At 36.8% G+C, this 19,486-nt stretch overlaps 1 protein-coding gene across 3 annotated transcripts in view; it reads right to left on the reverse strand.

Annotated features, from left to right (window-relative positions):
- The window catches only part of NARS2 (asparaginyl-tRNA synthetase 2, mitochondrial), a 156,453-nt gene that overhangs the window by 41,417 nt on the left and 95,550 nt on the right, over window positions 1-19,486 (reverse strand). For all 3 annotated transcript variants that reach the window (XM_020972289.2, XM_020972288.2, XM_020972291.2), the window contains 3 exons: window positions 16,368-16,500; window positions 1,398-1,496; window positions 1,250-1,287 (listed from right to left, as the gene is read on the reverse strand). In XM_020972289.2, coding sequence (XP_020827948.1) covers window positions 1,250-1,287; window positions 1,398-1,496; window positions 16,368-16,500 — 270 coding nt within the window. The remainder of the gene's footprint in view (window positions 1-1,249; window positions 1,288-1,397; window positions 1,497-16,367; window positions 16,501-19,486) is intronic.

The following is a 19,486-nucleotide window of genomic DNA, read 5'->3' on the forward strand; positions in this document are numbered from 1 at the left end:
ATTCTATTGGCCCAGTAGAACCATGAGAACTATGTCTCCAATTATTTAAGCAGCTTAAAGAGCTCTGAAATTGTATTTGTACAAATCTAGTTCAGTACTACATGCTCAGTACTATTAGGTAACTTAGCCTCCAGGCCACAGGTTCCCCAGCCCTGATCTAGATGATGATTAAGATGAGAGAGTAATGGTAAATAATGAATAAAGAAAATGAATAAAGAACAGAATAATTTTTTGGGTACAAAAATGTATCTGTTCAATCAGAGAAAGGAAATTAATTTTACTACAAATTTCTGGGGTAGGATGAAGAAAAGTAAGGATAAAAAAAGGATAAAGAGAGATATTTAGATCAAGGTGCAATAGTTTTGAGATAAACTTGCTACATGTACTATAGAGTACAGACATTTTATTTGTTAATTAAAATTTTCTTAAGTCAAATTTTGACCAAAAAACCTTTTTATTAGCTCAAACTGTGCTTTTAATTTAAACAATAATTGGATTCCATTGATTAGAGAATAGCTAAATAAGATGTGAACCAGGAAGATAATGACAACAACCTTATAAATAAAAATCAAAACTCAAAACAACTGAAACTATACTGAAATTATAATGACCAAGCTTGTCCTCAAAGAGAAGGCAGGTCCCTTTTTTCTTTTCAGAGGTGGAAGATTATATGTATGGAACACTGCAAGTAATGTTAGACTTGTTTGATGTGGTTAGTTTTTCTGAACCTTTTACCTCTTATTTTTTGTTTAAAAGGGATGGTTCTCTGGAAGGGAAAAGAGGAAGAGCTATATTGGGAATTAGATGAGGTAAAACTAAATATATTAATACAAATTTCTTTAAACGGAAAAGATAAAAATAAAGATGAAAAATAACCTAGTACATTAGGTAACTTGCTACTAATACCAATTTAATTATAATTAACTAATGTTCAGGTGAGTCAAAGGTTTTTAAAGGCTATTAACAAAAGTGAAAGCTGTGGCAACTCTCACCAAGCTGGAAACGCTTCAGGGTAATAACTTGGTATCAGAATATTTTATCCAGGGACCAGGACAGCTAACTTCTGAGAGGTTCATCACCAGACAGTTAGCTATTAGGTAACATATTTCTTTGGACATAGCAACTCATAAACTATCATCTAAGGCACAGAAGAGCTGCTATCTCCTTTGGTGGAAAGAGTGCACACAATCAAGCAGATCTCTAAACCATTAAGTCATTTAGATAATAGATTTAAAATATTTCTACTTACATTAAAAACTTATTTTTCAGCATTTGTTCAAGTTTGTCCTTGTTAATAAAAAAGAAAAATATTACTTCTGTTAATATATAGTTGCTTAGTAGGAACCAAGGTTTAAAATTTTTTTCCAAATAATATTTAAATATTAAATATCGATTACCTTTTGACCAGGAGCTATGAATTTATGCAAAAGCTCAACATCCTCTGGACAATTTGAGAGAACAGCCTCTGTTGTAGACTTGAAGAGTGTCTCCATAACCTAGGAAGAAACATCATAGAACTGTCTGAAAAAGACTGATTAATTCAAACTTGAACAGATGGACATTAATAATAACCACACTTCTAATTTCTATAGTACTTTAAGGTGGGCAAAGCACTCCCTTTATAACAATCTGGTGAGACAAGTAGTATGAGTATTACATTTCCCCATTTTACAAAGAAAATGAGGCTGACAAAAGTGGAATAATTTTGCTCAAGACCACATAGCTTAGAAGGATATGATCCAAACCTAGGTTCCATAATTCCAACATCAATGTCCTTTCTGGTAGAGCCAGTCTTCCGTGCTGAAAGCTATAACTTTATATTCTAGAACACCAGTACTCCCAACTCTTACATTAGCTACATACATAGTAACAGTCTCTGGTTCTGAATGCATTAGAGCAAATTAGCACTGTCTTAGAAACAATGAAAGTAAAACTGGTTCCAAATCCATCTAACTGAATTCTCATGTAGCTCATATCTAATCATATTTTCTAGAAGAGTAGGAGAATCTTGAACATGTCTTACTAAAACCTCTAGGTAAACTTTTCTATGGATAAATGATAAATCACATTGGAGGACGCTGGCATCTATTTTTAGTCACAATGATGCTATTAAGCAGAGTTACTCAATTGTGTGCTGGGAAGGTACTTTGATCAATTTAGGTTGTATTTATGATTTCTGTTGTTGATTGTTTGGTCTTGTCCAATTCTTCGTGACCCCATTTGGTTTTCTTGGCAAGGATAATGGAGAAGTTTGCCATTTCCTTCTCTAGATCATTTTACAGATGAGGAAACTGAGGCAAATAGGGTTAAGTGACTTGCCTAGGGTCACACAGCTAGTAATTGCATGAGGACAATTTGAACTCAGGAGGATGAGCATTCCTGACTCTAGACCCCAGCACTCCATCCACTGGGCCACCTTGCTGCCTGGTACTTGGTACTACTGGTAAGTAAAAATAAAATACCTCAGTAAAAAAAAGTCCTTAAAACTCTGCCAAAAAAAATAAAATTGACAACAATAGTACAAAAATAGTCCTCGCAGGAGACGATGCGTGCCTACGCCAGAGTGGTGGCAGTGTCAGAGGACAGAAGGGGGTATACAGAAGGGGCGTTATGGAGGCAGAATGGATATGGGAGTGAGGGTGAGAGAGAGTCAAGAGCTGAAGATGACACCTAGGTAGTTAACCTGCATAAGTGTGAAGATGGGACTGTCCTTGGCAATTGTGGTTCAGTTCTTTCAGTCATGTCTGACTCTCCATGACCCCGTTTGGCCTTTTCTTGGCAGAGATACTGGAGGGGTTGGCCACTTCCTTCTCCAGCTCATTTTACAGATGAGGAACTGAGGCAAACAGGGTGAAGTGACTTGTCCAAGGTCACATAAAGTGTCTTGGGCCAGATTTGAACTTAGTCTTCCTGACTTCAGATCCAGCATGCCACCCAATGGGCCACCTAGCTGCCACCCTTGACAGTAACAGGAAAGCTAGGAAAAGGAGGTTTGAGAGAGAAAGAAAACAGTTCTCCTGAAAAAGATCTGGGAGTTTAAGTGGACTGCAAAGCTCAATGGGAACCAACAGCACCATGTGGCAGCCAAAAAACCTAATGTAGGACAGCTAAGGGGCACCGTGGATAGAGCATTCACCCCGCAGTCGGGAGGACTTGAGTTCAATGCTGGCCTCAACACATTGTATTTTCTAGCTGTGTGATTGTGGGCAAGTCACTTAACCCCAATCACCTGACCCCCCCCCAAAAAAAAAGATTGAAAAAAGGATAAACAACAAAAGACCTAACATCATCTTACGTGTTAAAAGGGACACATTCTACGAATAGAAAAGTGATCGTCTCACTGTATTCGGCTCTTGTCAGACTTCTTTAAGAGCACCGTGTTCAGTTCCAGGTACTATGATATCAAAAAGGCCTTGAATTTATGTCCCATGAAGACTGACCGAAGGGGCTGGGAATGTTTAGTCTGTAGAAGAGACGACTCAGGGGAAGATGAGAGCTGTCCCTAGTATTTTAAGGGGTATCATGCAGGGCAGCCATTAGGTTTGTTCTATAATGTCCTCTGAAGACAGAGCTAAGAGCCTGAAAAGATGGAAATCTGGGACGATCATCATGAAAAACTCCCTAAAAACTCAAAGCTTTTCAAAGGCAGATAGATGGCTGCCTTAGAGAGGACGTGGGTGCCTCCTCTTTGGAGGTGAAGGGAAGAGAACAGCTTTTATGAATCACCTGCTACATGCCAGGCACCAGATATTCACTCACTTGATCTTCACAACAACCCTGTGAAATAGGTGCTATCATGATCCTAATTTTTGTAGTTGAGGCAGACAGGGGTTAACTGGCTTAATGTGTGAAGTCAGATTTGAACATGGGGCTTCCTGCCTCCAGGCCTAGCCCTTTAACCATTCTGCCCCCTAGCTGCAGAGGGGAGAAGGGGAAGAGGGAAAGAATAAGCATTTATAAGTGCCTACTATGTGCCAGGCACAATGATAAATTTTTTATGTATATTATTTGTCAGGTATGTCATGACAGGGATTTGTGTATGGCTGAGCCTACATAGCTACTGAGGTCCCTCCCAACTCTCAAATTCCAGGATTCTGTGATTTTCTGAGGCAACATACACAGTACTGAGGATAAGGGGATGATAGTTCCAATATACTTCAATATGCTGAGACCATACTCGAAGGACTGTGATCAGTTCTGGGTGCCATATTTGAGAAAGGACATCATGAAAGGAATATAACTGGGAGTATGAAAAAGCTTAAGATGATGCCCTTTGAGGCTCCGTTAAAAGAATGTAGATGCTCATTAGAACAGAGAATGGGCAACAAGGTGGCACAGTGGATAGCAGGTCAGGCCAGGAATCAGGAAGATCCAAATTCAAATTTAGCCTCAGATTACTAGCTGTGTGACCCTAGGCAAGTCACTTAACCCTGTTTGCCTCTGTTTCCTCATCTGTAAAATGAGCTGGAAAAGGAAATGGCAAACCACTCCAGTATCTTTGCCAAGAAAACCTCAAAACAGGGTCACAAAGAGTCAGACATGACTGAATGACAAGAACAACGAAGTACAGAGAACACTTAAGGGGGAAGTTATAGCTATTTTCAAATATTTGAAGGGCCTGTCAAGTAGAAAGGAATTAGATTTATTTTGTGTGGCGCAGGTGGAAGAACTAAGACAAATGGGTCAAAGTTACAGCAAGCCTTGATGTGAGGAAATGCTTCCTAACGTAGTCCTCTCCTCACTAGATATCTTCCAGTAAAAGCTGGGTGAAGACTTGTTGGGTGTGTAAGAGAGGTCTGGACTGGACCACATGGTCTTTGTGGTGCCTTCCAACTCTGATACTCTGCAATGAGCTTGAGATGGGTCTTGTGAGATTTTTAGGATTTGGATAGATAAAGAGAGATCATGTCAAGGAGGAAAAATTGCAAGTACAAACACAGCAGAGGTAATACGAAGGGCATATATGGGCTCACAGCCTCATTAGAGGAGGCAGTCTGTGTTAAGGAGCAGTACAAAATACTTTTGGATAGATCAGATAAAGCAAGACTACGGAGGGTCTGGAAAACGGTAGCAAAGTTCATACTTGATGTGGTAGGCATCAAAGTTTTTTAGGAAAGGGATGACGTGATGAAAATAATGTCTTAGGCCATTGTAAAGGGAAGATAAATGAATTTCCCTTGGAAAAAATTAATCTTAAAAGCATTGGTAGTTCTGCAAAATCAGGACAACCATGTGCATATAACTGGAGTTTGCTGCAGGAGCTTTGTCGGATCTTGTTTTTGCCTACCAGTAGTTCAGTTTTTAAAGCTTTTCTTACTGAACATAAGCTAATTCATCAACTGACTGGTATATAAAAACCCAAGAAGTACACAAAATGATTAGCAATTTTGGTCACAGCTGGTTTGTTTGGCAGCATCCATATGAATTTCCAAATATGTTGATAATTTTCTCATGCTGCAATTCTTAGAAAATCTCTGTTCCCTCTTAGGAATTTAAGCCTCCTCTGGGCAAAATATAATGACATGTTGGTGACATTTCTTTCCTCTAAGTTCATTACCAATCAAACACATAACAGTCCAAATTAAATGATTAACAAATATTCCATTTAAAGAATCATAAAACAACTACATGTTAAGAATCTTTTTTTTTTCTGTTTTAATGCAGGGGTTCTTAACCTGGGGCCCATAAACTTAAAAAAAATTTTTTTGATAACTATAACCCAATAGAATTTATTTTTTTATAATCCTATGTATTTTATTTTATTCATTTAAAAATATTATTCTAAGAAGGGGTCCATGCCATACAAAAAAGTTAAGAACTTTCCAATGAGATACTGCTTTTGCTTTTAGATTTATTATGGGAATAATGCTGGGTACCTAGTATGTTACTTTAAATGCTGACATCATAGAAATATAATATTATTACATACATCTAGATTTATATAAAACTGAAATATGGGACAAAAAGAATGAGAAAAAAGTGACATCACTTAAGATAGTGGAAGTGATCTGTAACCTATAAACATAGAGCATTTTTAACAATTCTATGATCTAGCAATGAGTATGGGGGTGGAGGAATATAGCTGGGGTCAAGAAGGTGAGATAAGCTTTGAAGGGTCCACTTTCATCTGCCCTGGGAAGAGGAGATAATTAAACTAGCTTTGTACAACATCCAGCACAAGCGAGCAATTGTCAAACTGGCTCACCTTTTGTTGTAGCAGAGCGTGCAGGAGTGAATTTCCAGCTAAGTTTCTGGGAACAGCTTAGCTCTGGTAGTCTGATTATGGTTGTCTCCCATTTTCCTTTCTTTTTTTTCCATCAGTATATTTCTGGGTGACTGTTAGGTCTTATGCTGAATGAGAGTTTAGACACTGAATAGAGCAAAGATAGGATCTGAGTGGTGATGATTTGTCCTGAGAATTCTGCCTAGTCTAATTCTCTGCAAATGAACTCAATCTCCTTTTAGCTCAAAAGCACACTTGGCAGTGTGCATTCCATGGGACAAAAGCAATGTCCTAAAGGGGCCTGCAACTAAGAATAAATACAGCTCAGAGAATTCTTAACTCATGTTAACCTTGGTTGTCTGCCACAGAGTTGCTGACTACAGTCAGGGCCAACTGAGTATGTGGGAGAAATTAAATTCAACAATATGACGAACTTATTAATTAATTATATTATTTATTAATAATAATACATTGGACTAGGAGTTGAGGGAGATACAAAGACCGGTAAAACACGGTCACTTATGTATAGTCTAAAGTGTGTGTGTGGGGGGGGAAGTAAATGATTCTCATAAGTAACTATAATACATTCTATATAAAACGTAACAGTGATAAGTGCTAAGAGAAGTAAAAACAAACAAGGTTGATATAAAAGGAATACATGCAACAAAAGGAAGAGAAACAAGGCTGAGTAGGGAGAAACTAAAGATGGAATATGGTAGGGAAGGCAGGAAGACCAAAAATATGCAAACATAGCCTTCAGAAAAGCAGTTTTAATCTGTTAAATCATCACAATTTTAATCCAAAACCTCTTAACAGAACTTTATCTTGTACATACTAGTATGAACACTACCTCTATGTAGATAATTCTTCCCTAAACCCCCACCCCCGCCATCCTTGATCATTGTCTCCAGTACTAGGCGTATGTTCTCTCACTTCAAGCCCTCCTACTACTCGCATCCCTGACACACAGACTAGCTCAAGGAGGAAGGCATGCCTTTTGCTACTCAGTGCTACTGCCAGGCCTTTCCCCTACTCTCTTCCTTCAGTAGTCTTCTCCTTCTTTGAGGTTCACTTCCTCTAGACCTATCACCCTGTTTTTCCCTCCTTTTTCTTTTTTTTAATTTAAAAAAATTTAAAATTTATTTATTTAGTTTTAGTTTTCAACATTCACTTATATAAGATTTCGAGTTTTAAATTTTCTCCCCCTCCCTTTCCATACCCCTCCCCAAGATGGGGTGGGCAATCGATATAGGCTCTACATATACATTCACAGTAAACATGTTTTCACATTAGTCAGGTTGTAAAGAAGTATTAGAACCATGGTGGGAACCATGAGAATGCAGAAATAAAACAACAAAAGAAAAAGGAGAATGAGTCTTCTGTTTCAATGTGCATGCAGACTCCACAGCTCTTCCTCTGAATGCAGCCAGCATTTCCCCTCCTTTTTCCACAAGCTCAGTCCCTCACAGTCTTCCCCCACTGTTTTCTCTGGGGACTTCACTTGTCGTGCTCCTGTACCCTCAAACAGCCTAGCCTCCTAGTTCACTCACCTCCTCAACTCTTGGGATCTGTACTTTCACTCAAACTAAGCCACATACAGTGATGGTCACACCCTCTGATCATCATCCACAAGGGCTTCGTCTTCACAAACAAAACTGGAATTCTTCTATCGGACCATCACCTATTAAAATGCTAGCTCTTCCTGTTCTGTGTTTCACCCTTCTCACCTTAACCTCTAGTCACTCTACCACTACTTGGTTCTTAAGCCACCACCCTTACTCTCTGACCTCACCTTTTACCTTTTGCAGTCTTGATCCACAGGTTAATCACTTCAACTTTACCCTGCTCTGGACCCTTGAATTCCTTACCTCATTCTCCTATCATTGCATGTCCCTTTCCAAAACCCAATTCTGGATCACTTAACATCATTTGTCTTTGCTCTATGATGCCAGAAGAAAACATATAATTATGCACCTAGGTCCACCACTAACTCATGTAATCCAGTCTCACCTGTCCTGTTGCATGCTAACCCTTTTATTTTTCCTGGATGGACACTCTATCACACCCTCTACAGCAGCTGTTTCAAACCTCTCCTATAGTCTCCTTTTTCTCCCTTCCTCAGCTGAGAATTTCTCCTTACACTTCACTGACCTGTCAAGAGCTACATCTCTTCCTGAATGCACACTTCAAGTCATCTCACTGTTTTCCTCCCCTCTATCAGAGAAAGAGGTGACCCTTACTCCTGCAAATACACAACCCTTTATTCAACCCCTTGAGCTCATGTCCTCCTCTCCCTTGGCAGACTGGGCTTTCAACTACCTTTCTTCTTCCCTAACTTTTTAGTCTCTCTTTATCCACTGGCTTCTCTCCCTGCTACTGAGACATGTCCAGATTGCCTTCATTCTTAATAATTCTTTACCTGACACTGCCATCCCCTCAAGCCATTATCCTGTCTCTTCTGCTCACAGCCTACATGGCTTTCTTTTACTTTCCTCCCACTCACTTCTCAGTGCCTCTCCTGGCTCCCGCCCATGCCTCTCATCTGAAACCGCTCCCTTGAAGGTCACCAATGATGTCTTTATTGATAAACGCAACGGTCTTTTCCCAGTCCTCCTCCATAGTGACTGCAGAACACTTCCTCCTCCTGGATCCTGACCCCCGTGGTTTTCTTACCATTGCTCGGTGGGGGTTCTTTCCCTACCCCTTCACAATGTGGTTTCAGGTACCCCCCCCCCAGTCTTACTGACATTATTCTCCTCCACCTGCTCTACATTCCTGCCACACTCACCTGCTGACTGTTCCTTGAACTCAACACTCCATCTTCTATCTCCACACCTTTGCACAGGCTGTCCTCATGCCCTGAATGCCCTCCTTCACTTCCTCCAACTCAAGTAGAAAAAGAATCCCTCACTTCCTTCAAAGCTCAGCTCAAGTGCAACCTCCTAGAGGAAACTTATTTTGGAGCACTCCAAATGCTGGCGTCCTCCCTTCAGGAATACTCCGTGTGTGTATACACATATACATGTATGTGTGTGTGTATATGTAGAAAGATAGTATTTAATTTTCTACAGATCTGTTGGTTCCCTCTAATAGAATGTTAGCTTCTCGAAGGCAGGAACAGTCTAATTTTGGTCTCTGTAACCCCTGTACCTCATATAGAGCCTGGCACACATTAGTTAATAAATACTTAACTTGATTCAATGGAAGCTATATTACTAAGTACACACAAAAAAGTATATTAAAGGAAAACTTCTATGAAATCCAAAAGCTACTGCAAACTTTAAATATAAATAGAGGTTAATACTTACAAGTCAATATTTTATGAATCAATAAATAACCAAACTGGGAGCTTTCCCAAACTTGAAGGCTTTGTTAGAAATATTTTACTTAAAGACTATTCAAAAAATACCCAAGGCAGCAGTTGTAAAAACCAGGTAACATTGTTTATATGAGTCATTTTACGCAAAAATTGAGAGACTTTCCCCAGAATGTGTGCTATCAGGGAGAACAGCAATTTCAGCACATTTATTAAGTGGCTATTGTGTTCAAAGACCAGTAAGGCACAGGTATATAACAAAGAATAAAGATGATTCTGTCCATGAGAGGGGAAGTTTTGGAAGTGGAGAAACTTCTGCTAGGTTAAGGGAAGACAGACAAAAGGGAAAAGTAGAATTTAAAATGCCCATCTTTGTTGTTGTTGTTGTTTTTTAAATCCAAATTGCTTTTATCTTATCATCAGATATTAATGAAATGGAAAACATCTGTTAGATAGCAATTGTCTTAATATCATTTGCCAATTATTTATTGTTAGTGGTGTTATGTCTAAAAAAATGCAAGGAAAATATATTTCCACCTAAGCATTTTCTGGAAATAATAATTTTGTTTGTTTGATAATCTATTTTAATCATTCTGGTTTTCTCAAATATATGTTTAGACTAATTTACAATTACAGACTCAATGTATGAAGGAAGCTTAGAACTCAGCTTGTCTATTCTAATGCAGGGGTACCCTCCTAAAACATTCCTGGAAGAAGGTCTATATAGCCTCTGCTTCAACACTTACAGTGACAAGAAATTGTCTTAAAAAAAATTCCTTTATGTATTTTGATGGTATTATTCAAAAAAGTTTCCTTACATTATGGTATTCCATGATGCAATCAAGGTCTTTTGTATCTATCTTTCCAACCTCACTGGAAATTATTTCTCTTCCCATATTCTGTGTCAGTCAAACTGGCCTTCTTCTGTTCTCCACACACATTTTCCATCTCTGTTCCTTTGCGCTGGCTATCTCCTATGTCTGAAATGCACTATTTCCTTACCTCTGTATCATACAATTGTTCTCTTTCTTCAAGATATAGTTCAAATACCATTTTCTAAATGAAGCTTTCTTATTAAATTACCCTGTATTTAACATTTTTTAAGTTATCCTATTTATGTTTACTCTGTATGTGCTCATCTCACCCACTAGAATGTAAGCTGCTTGGGAATAGGGACTGTTTCATTCTTTGTATCTGTAGCCCCCACATGACAGTGTTTAGAATTATAGCAGGAACTTAATACAAGCATGTTGAATAACTGATAATGGTTTTTCATCTATGATCAACCCCTAAGTTTTCTATTCATCAAACTAAACAACCCCAGTTCCTCCAACTACTCCTCATAAGACAAAGTTTCAAGATCTTGCATAATCCTGTTCTAGATCTATTCCAGTTTGTCAATATCCCTAATAAAACATAGCACTTGGAAATGAACACAAAAAACAGATAGCATTTACAGAATGCTTTAAGGTTTACAAAGCACTTTACTAATATTATCTCACTTTATCCTCACAACAACCCTGAGAAGTAGGTGCTAACATTATCCCTGTCTTACAGATGAGGAAACCAAGGCAAACAAAAGTTGAGTGACCTGGCCAGAGTTACAGCTATTAAGTGTTTGAGGCTGAATTTGAACCAATCATCTAGCAATCAATCAATGCATTCACTGGTCACTTGGGAAAAATTTACCTTGTTGGTCCTGCTTTTGCTGATTTTGATATGAACTTTGTTTTCACTGAAAAAAGAGGATTCATTCTATGCAGGAGTTATATACACAGAAGACCACACACACACACACACACACACACACACACACACACACACACAGAGAAGAGTGTGTATGTGCGTGTGTAAAATATGGACCTGCCAGTCACAGAGCTAATGTCTGCGACTAGATTTGAACTAAGGTTTTCCTGACTATCCACTGAGCCACCTAGATGCCTATGCAATATAATACAATATAATAATCCCCCCCAAATTCTTCAACCTAAAAAAAACCAAAACTGAAATAGGAACAATTACAGGTAATCACTTTAAATTTTCTACAATTAAATTAAATTATCTGAATTTTTAAAATGTCTCTAATTTTTAAAAGTTCTGATCAATAACCATCTGTCTGGTTTCAAGAGAAACATCCACTGGAACAGCTGAAACTAATATAAGCAAAGATGTTTTCCACATATGTGACACAATTAGGTCTGGTGGATAGAGTGGTGGGCCTGAAGTCAGGAAGACATGCGTCCCAATATGGTGCTGCAGATACTTACTAGCTGTGTGACTCTGGACAGGTTCCTTAACCTCTGTTTTCTTCAGTTTCCTCAACTGTAAAATGGGGGTTATAATTGCACCTTCTTCTCGGCATTGTTGGGAGGATCAATTAAAATATTATTTGTAAAATGCTTTGTAAACTTTATAGAAATGCTAGTTATTATCAAAATGATACAGGTTTTAATGTTGTTTATTAACAACTTATTTGAGAAACAGTTTTCTGCTGTTATAAAAACAAATTATCTTGATAAGTGATTGAAAAAGAATAAGGGGTCATTTTACCAATAACATCATTTTTTCTCCAAAAACTCTGAGACGGAAGTTGTCTATTCATCATGTTAAAATAGTATTTTGACAATTTACAAATATGAATATTACAAAGGGCTTTATTATTAAATATGTTATGTGATTATTATATACTAAAGATTTGTTTGTATGTGATAAGAACTGTAATAAATTCTTAATTTTATTTGTATAGATTGTTTTATGAAGTGTATGACAGTTTTTTTTGGGGGGGGGTGAGTTGGGAGTATTGTTAAAGTTTGGAAACCACTGTCCTAAGACTTAAAGGCACTGCAATCTTTACTTGTCAAGGGAACATTTGGCATGATAAAATTACAAACCTCTTCAGGAAATTGATGAGTTTAATTTATAATGCCCTGTTCTTATAACGTGCTCCTAATGACTTTTTTTTTTTGGCTTCTTGGTGAGGCAATTGGAGTTATGTGACTCGCCCAGGGTCACATAGCTAGTAAGTAGTAAGTGTCAAGTCTTTGGTCTGAGGCCAGATTTGAACTCGGGTCTTCTGTATCACAGAATCTTGGTATTGAACATTAGAGAAAGCCCAATTCAATAATCTGCAATATAAAATCTGGAACTCCAGGATCTGAATTAAAATCTTCTCTGCCACTTATTTCCAGTGTGACCAATGACAAGTCATTTTATTTCTATGTGGCTGAGTTTCCTCATCTGTAAAATAAAAGAATGGAACTCCATGTTCTCCTTCCAGCTCAAAAGTCTACAAACCACATCTCATTCAACACCATGCTACAATTGAAACATGAACACAGAATTACAGAAGCTTAGTGCTGGGGAAAGTCTCTCGGGTTATTTCATTTAGCCCCTACTTTGAAGCATGAATTCCTTTAAAATGCTGGAGTTTATTTATTTTAATCTTTTCTGGTAGAACTCTTTCTAAAACTTACTACGATATACTTTCTCCCCTTAATAAACAGATTGTGCTAAGAACAGTTTAGCCTTTTCTGTCTCATTCAGGTTCATCATTTTCAGCATTAATTATTACAGTATGACACCTTTAGCTCTCTGGCCCTCTCTCACTGAGGCCAGCCTGGTCTGTAGTGGGTGCATCATTACTTCTGTCTCCTCTCTTTGCTTGGCCTCTGCTCTCTGACGGGAGCTCCTGGAGCTATCAGTTTCTGTTCTCCCTGTTTCTTTCCCTTCAACCCAATTCATGTGTTGCCTAAAGCTTTTGCCGTTGGTCCCTCACTTTCTAAGGCAGCTAGTTAGCACAGTGTGACAGAACATTAAGCCTGGAACCAGGAAGACCTAAGTTCAAATTCAGCCTCAGACACAATTAGCTGTGTGAACTGGGGCAAGTCACTTAACCCATCTGTGCCTCAGTTTTCTCTATTATAAAACGGGGGTAATAACAGCATCTACCTCCCAAGGTTGTTGTGAGGATCAAATGAGATAATATTTGTAAAGTACATATAATGCCTGGCACATATTAGGTACTTACTATTTCCTTTCCTTCCTCCTTCTGGTTTTAAGCAATATCCAGGGAAAATGAGATCACTTAGTTTCAATACAGAAACTAAGTTAAATAGACTCCTTACGTAAGGAGTTACGTTTTACTTCTTTTAATAAAGTGCATGTTATTTGTAACAACTCTTTTTTGGACTTGAGAAATGGCTGACAATGTTTTGAGGTGAGGATCCAAATTTATAATTTGTTCATGTTCCCAGCTCTCTTAGTTCTTCAAATGTATAATGTCTGAGCTTTAATAACTTGTGGCCTATGACCACTATTATAATTTAAATTATTGCCATGACATGCTTGAGACCTAGAAAGTCTAATTTTTACCAATAGCCACAGATATTAAAAAAAGGGAAACTGGGCTTTGGGATCATTAGCTCACAGGCTCTTTGGCCTTTCTTTGCATTCCCAGCACTTAGCACAGTACTTGGCACACAGCAGACATTTAACACTTATTGACTCACTGAGTATCATGACAAAAGATTTTGTGTCTCTCCAGTAGAATGTAATCTCATTTGGTTTTTTATTTTATACTGCCGATGTCTTGTATATAGTAAGCATTTGAGAAGTGTTTATTGAATTGAATTATAAACACAAAAAAATGCAAAAGCAAACATCTTTCACAAGTGATCCCAAATAAAAAAGACGAGTAAATGTTAAAAACAGTAGGAAAAAAAAGAACTATAAGCAAGAGAGCGCTTCATAAATTATGATGTAGTAAAAAGAAAATCTTTTACTTCTAGCCTGTCACTCTGAATTCTAAAGTAACAGAAAGACATAAGTAAGAAGCCAAATGATTTACAGGAGGTCATCAATACTTTAAGTGGACCTGAAACAATGAATGAGGCTAAAATATGCTAGGAGAAGAAAAGGATAGGTAGCTTAGAAAGACCTGCTGGTGGCAATCTCTGTAAACAGACAATTTTGACTCATGAGATGTTATATTGGCATTTCATAAGGAACAAATATTCTTTTGAAGGATAAAAGAAAATGGATAGCTTTTCTAATTTTGACTTTTGGGCTGATCTGTAATCATAAACAGAAACATAAATGAGGGGCTAACACAGCCATAAGGATGATTTTAAAACAGATGGCTCAATAGCATTAAATAGAAATACTCAACTGAAAAAACTCAATTAAAAACACCCTTTATTGCAACATTACTATTAAACATTTAGTATAAGTAAATGGTCACTGTGATAGTGATTTCAACAGAAGGGGGTACAAATGAGAGACAACTAGGAGAAACTGGAGGTCATGTTTTTGCAGCATGTTTTGTTGTCTTGTTTTCAAGAAATGAAAAAAATGACACCTAAATGGAGCTAAACACCTAAAAACTTGAAGACATGACACCAAAGCTCAAGTATCCATGTTTTTAAAATTCCTTAAGAACAAGGGACATGTTGTTTTTCATTTTTTATCTCTACTAATGCTAAGTATAGGAACTTGTATATAGACAATGCTTAATAAACATTTATTTAATTAAATTACCAAGCTGATGCTATATGACTGCAAATCATGGACTATCACCATCTCAGAAGAATCAAAATGGCAAAAGAGCTAAGTAGGTTGCAACATATACCACCAATGATGATGTGTGAGATATGGCTGGATATAAATGGCTGAAAAAGGGAGGATGGCCACTCATATTTCACACATAATTTGTGAATTTTTTTTGAAAGAGGAAAGTTATATTTTATTACATTACATACGTGTTTATGTTAGATGCTTCCACTTTCTTCCTTCTCACTCTTTTTAACCCCTTCAGCTTCACTCCCATCATTCAACTGAAATGGCTTTGTCCAGAGCTACTAATGATATAACTGCCAAATCCAAGAGTCTTTTCTCAATGCTCTTTTTTTCCTTGACCTCTCTGCAGTCTTTGACACTACTGATCACTTTCTCTATATTTATTCTACACATACACACTTGCTATCTTCTCCATTAGAATGTAAGCTGCCTTGGAGTAGGGATCATTTGTGCTTGTATCCTAAGTATGTGGTATGATACCTGGGATATGACAGGTCCTTAATAAAGGCTTGCTGAATGATTGGTTTCCTGGCTGGCATATCATGAGCTTACAGTCTACTAAAACCTTTACATTTTTTCAGGAAAACTCTTATCTATATATGCCTCCTCCATCTTGCATTTACATTATTATTCTTCTGGTGATAATAAATGGGTGGTAATCATGGAACACTACGAAATCAGAATAATCAAAATTTAAAGTAACCTAAATGATGATGAAAAGATACATGGTTGGTAGAAGTAAACTGCAGCATATAATCAAGCTTTTAAGTAATAAGTGATATGAAATGAAATATCAAGGATATGTACATCTATAAAATGAATTAGATCATCTGAGTAGCAAGGGTGAAGGATAACAGGATAGTTAAAAAAATGCACCCATATGCATAAGATATGAAAAGATCCAGATGAAGGCTTTCAGTTCATTCAGTGACAAATATGAAAGACTTATGGAAAGGCATGGACAAGAATCACAAAGGATGAGGGGGTATGGATGAGGTATAATTTGTTATGATGGAGTGGGTGACCATTCCAGGGAGATCACAGAGTCAGTGAAATCTAGAACACATAATTCATCACAATTAAAATCTTATGAAAATTCAATTTGATCCCCATGGCCACCTTCATTCTCTCTAACCAGCAAAATTCTATAGATGCAACTGAATGCTTAGAGGTGAGGTGAACTGCAAACATAGCTTAATATCAAAGACCAAAGACTTACAATGCTTTGAAAATACATAAGACTATAGTACCTACCTGCATAATGTCTTGAAGGCTCTCAACAAAAGACATTTCTGCTTCCACCATATAAAACTCTGCCAGATGCCTGCGGCTCTGAGAATTCTCGGCTCGGAATGTTGGGCCAAAGGTAAACACTTGAGTAAAAGCTCTGCAATTAAAGATGAAGAGCACAGAAATAAAACCTATGAACTGTTAAGAACTTATAGGTATCTGTGCTCTGTAGGAAAATAGGTTTCTGTTACTGTTTTGAGCATGAACCCACATATTCTAGTGAGTGGCTATCTTGCTATGGCAATTGATAACAATGGCACAATAAAAATGTTATATTTAAAGAAAATACTCTATCTGAAAGGAACTGCAAAATATTTGGGAGTTCTGATTTGCCAAGAAGAGAAAGACAACCTACTTAATGGTGCTGGTTTTATAATCAATGCTATAAGTAGCAGGCAACTTAGTTTCATAGCAATCAAAAAACAAAGAAAGAGACCATCATCAACATGAAATTTCACAAAGAATTTGGGTAGGAAAATTTGAACTACAATCTGGAAAAGTTATTCTGGGGCTGATGAAGAGAGGGAAAAACGAAGAACAGATAGGGAGGACAAGTCCAAAGGGAATCCTCAAGGCCATACAAAACTTTAGCTAACTGAATAACTGATAATCAAGGGGCTGGAAGGGATTTTGAGAAATTATTTACTCTATTCTTCAACTTTCACCTGTCCTCTAGTGCTAAAAATAAAAATTCAAGTTCCTTTCCTTGGCATTCAAATTTCCTACAACATAAGGCTACCTTACCTTTCTCATATTATGAAACTCTACATGCTCTAAGCTTCAGCCAAACTAGATAGCTGGGCCCCCACATATCTTTTCTTTGGGGTCATGCTTGTTTTTTGTAATTTTAATATTTTTTTGGTTGTTCTTTTCATTTACATGGTTGTAGTCACCGTGTACATTGTTTTCTTGGTTCTCCATTAGTTCGTGTAAATCTTCACACGCTTCACTACATTCATCACATTTCTCATAGCACGGTACTGTTCCATCACATTGATGTATCACAATTTGTTTTTATTCCCAGTTCTTTTCTATCACAAAAAGTGCTCTTATAACTATTTTGGTTTCTTCTTATCAATGACCTTCTTGGGATATAAAGCAATGTAACGGAACCTCTAGGTCAATGGGTATGGACATCTAATCACTTTGTTTACATGATTCCAAACTGCTTTCCAAACTGTTTGTGCTAATACATGACTCCACTCACAGTACACAATAATGTGTCGCTCTTCTACAACCCTTCAACATTGACTATTCCCTTCTTTTGTCATCTTTCCTAGCTTGCAGGCTGTGAGATGAGACCTCAGGATTGTTTTAACTTATATTTCTCTTAAGATTAGTGATTTGGAGCATTTTTTCATAAGATTAATAGTTTGCAATTTATCTTTTGAGAAATGCTTGTTCATATCCTTTGAACTTTATCAAGGAATGGCTTTTGACTATACATAAAATCAAAAGCCATTATATATTACATAATTTATATGTAATCTGTTAGTCATATAATCATTATAATTAATTATATATTAATTAATTTACTTTGTTAATTATTTCTATATATCTTAGATTCCAAATACTTATCAGAAAGATTCTGTACAAAGATTTTCCCCCCTATTTTGCCATTTTCCTTTTTTGTCCTAGATGCATTAATTTGGTTTGTACAGAAGCTCAGCTTCATAAAGTCAAAGTTGTCTATTTTATCTTCTGTAATTGCCTCATACCCTTTGTTTAGTTAAGAATACATCTCCTACCCATAACTGTGAGAGATATGTTGTCTGTTTTTCTTCTAATTTTTTTTATGGTATAGTCTTTAATATTATATGGTCACATACTGACTTAGAATGTACTATAGCACAAGGCCTAACTTGATGGTTTAAACCTATCTGCAGATTGCTTTTTAGTTTTCCTGACAGTTTTTTCTTTTAATCAAAAAGGAAGTCCTTTCCTAGGTAATTTGTTTTCCACTATACCAAACACTGGGTTATTGAGCTCCATTGTTTCTGATACTGTCTTGTCTACTTTTTTAACCAGTACAAGATGGTTTTGATGACTGTTGCTTATAGTATAGTCTGGGGTCTGGAAGTGCTAGCTTCCCATACTCCATCCCTTTTTATCATTACCCTTGATATTCTAGATCTTTTGTTTCTCCAAATAAATTTTGTTATTATTTTATGAAGTTCTGTAAAGTATCTCTTTGATGATTTTTTCTTTTTTTATCATAGCCCTTAATTTTATTTTTTTAAACATTTATGCTTTAGGTTTTGAATTCCAAATTTACTCCCTCCTACCCTCTGAGAAAACAAGCAATATATTCACCATACATGTGAAAACATATTTCCATGTTAGCTATGTTGGAAAAAAAAAAGCATGAAAAATAAGCTTCAATCTGCATTCAGAGTTCCTAAGTTCTCTCTCTGTAGGTATATAGCATTTTTCATCATGAGTCCTTTGGAACTGTCATGGTTCATTGTATTGATTAAAGTAACTAAGTCTCTCATGGTTGATCATCATTAAAATATTGCTGTTAGTGTGTACAATGTTTTCTTGGTACTGCTCACTTTACTTTGCATGAGTTCCCAAAAGCTTTTCCTGAAACCATCTTTCTTTTAATTTCTTATAACACAATCATTTTCTAACACAATCATATATGACAACTTGTCCAGCCATTCCCCAACTGATTTCCTTGATAATTTGAGTGGTATACTATTAAGACCGTAAATGAACTTTGGCAGCATTGCCAATTTTTATTACATTCACACAACTGAACCACGAGCACTCAATATTCCTCCAGCTATTTATAAAATAAGGGTATGCCCATTTTTGAGGGTATATTTTGTAGCCTTCAACTTTGCTGAAGTTACTTCATTATCTCTGCAGATTCTCTGGGACTTTCTGAGCAAACAAATCACATTATCAGCAAATAGGAATACTTTTATCTCCCCTCTATCCCTACACTTTTAATTTCTTCCTCTTATCTTATTGCTAGCATTTCCAGAATTATGTCAAATAATAGCAATTGCATATGATGCTTGCTTTTGTTTTTAAATAGATACTTTTTATGTTGTTAAATATAAGTTTTCTCTATG

The sequence above is a fragment of the Phascolarctos cinereus genome, unplaced genomic scaffold (genome assembly GCF_003287225.1).
Source record: "Phascolarctos cinereus isolate Bilbo 61053 unplaced genomic scaffold, phaCin_HiC Scaffold_726;HRSCAF=1367, whole genome shotgun sequence".
NCBI lineage: Eukaryota > Metazoa > Chordata > Mammalia > Diprotodontia > Phascolarctidae > Phascolarctos > Phascolarctos cinereus.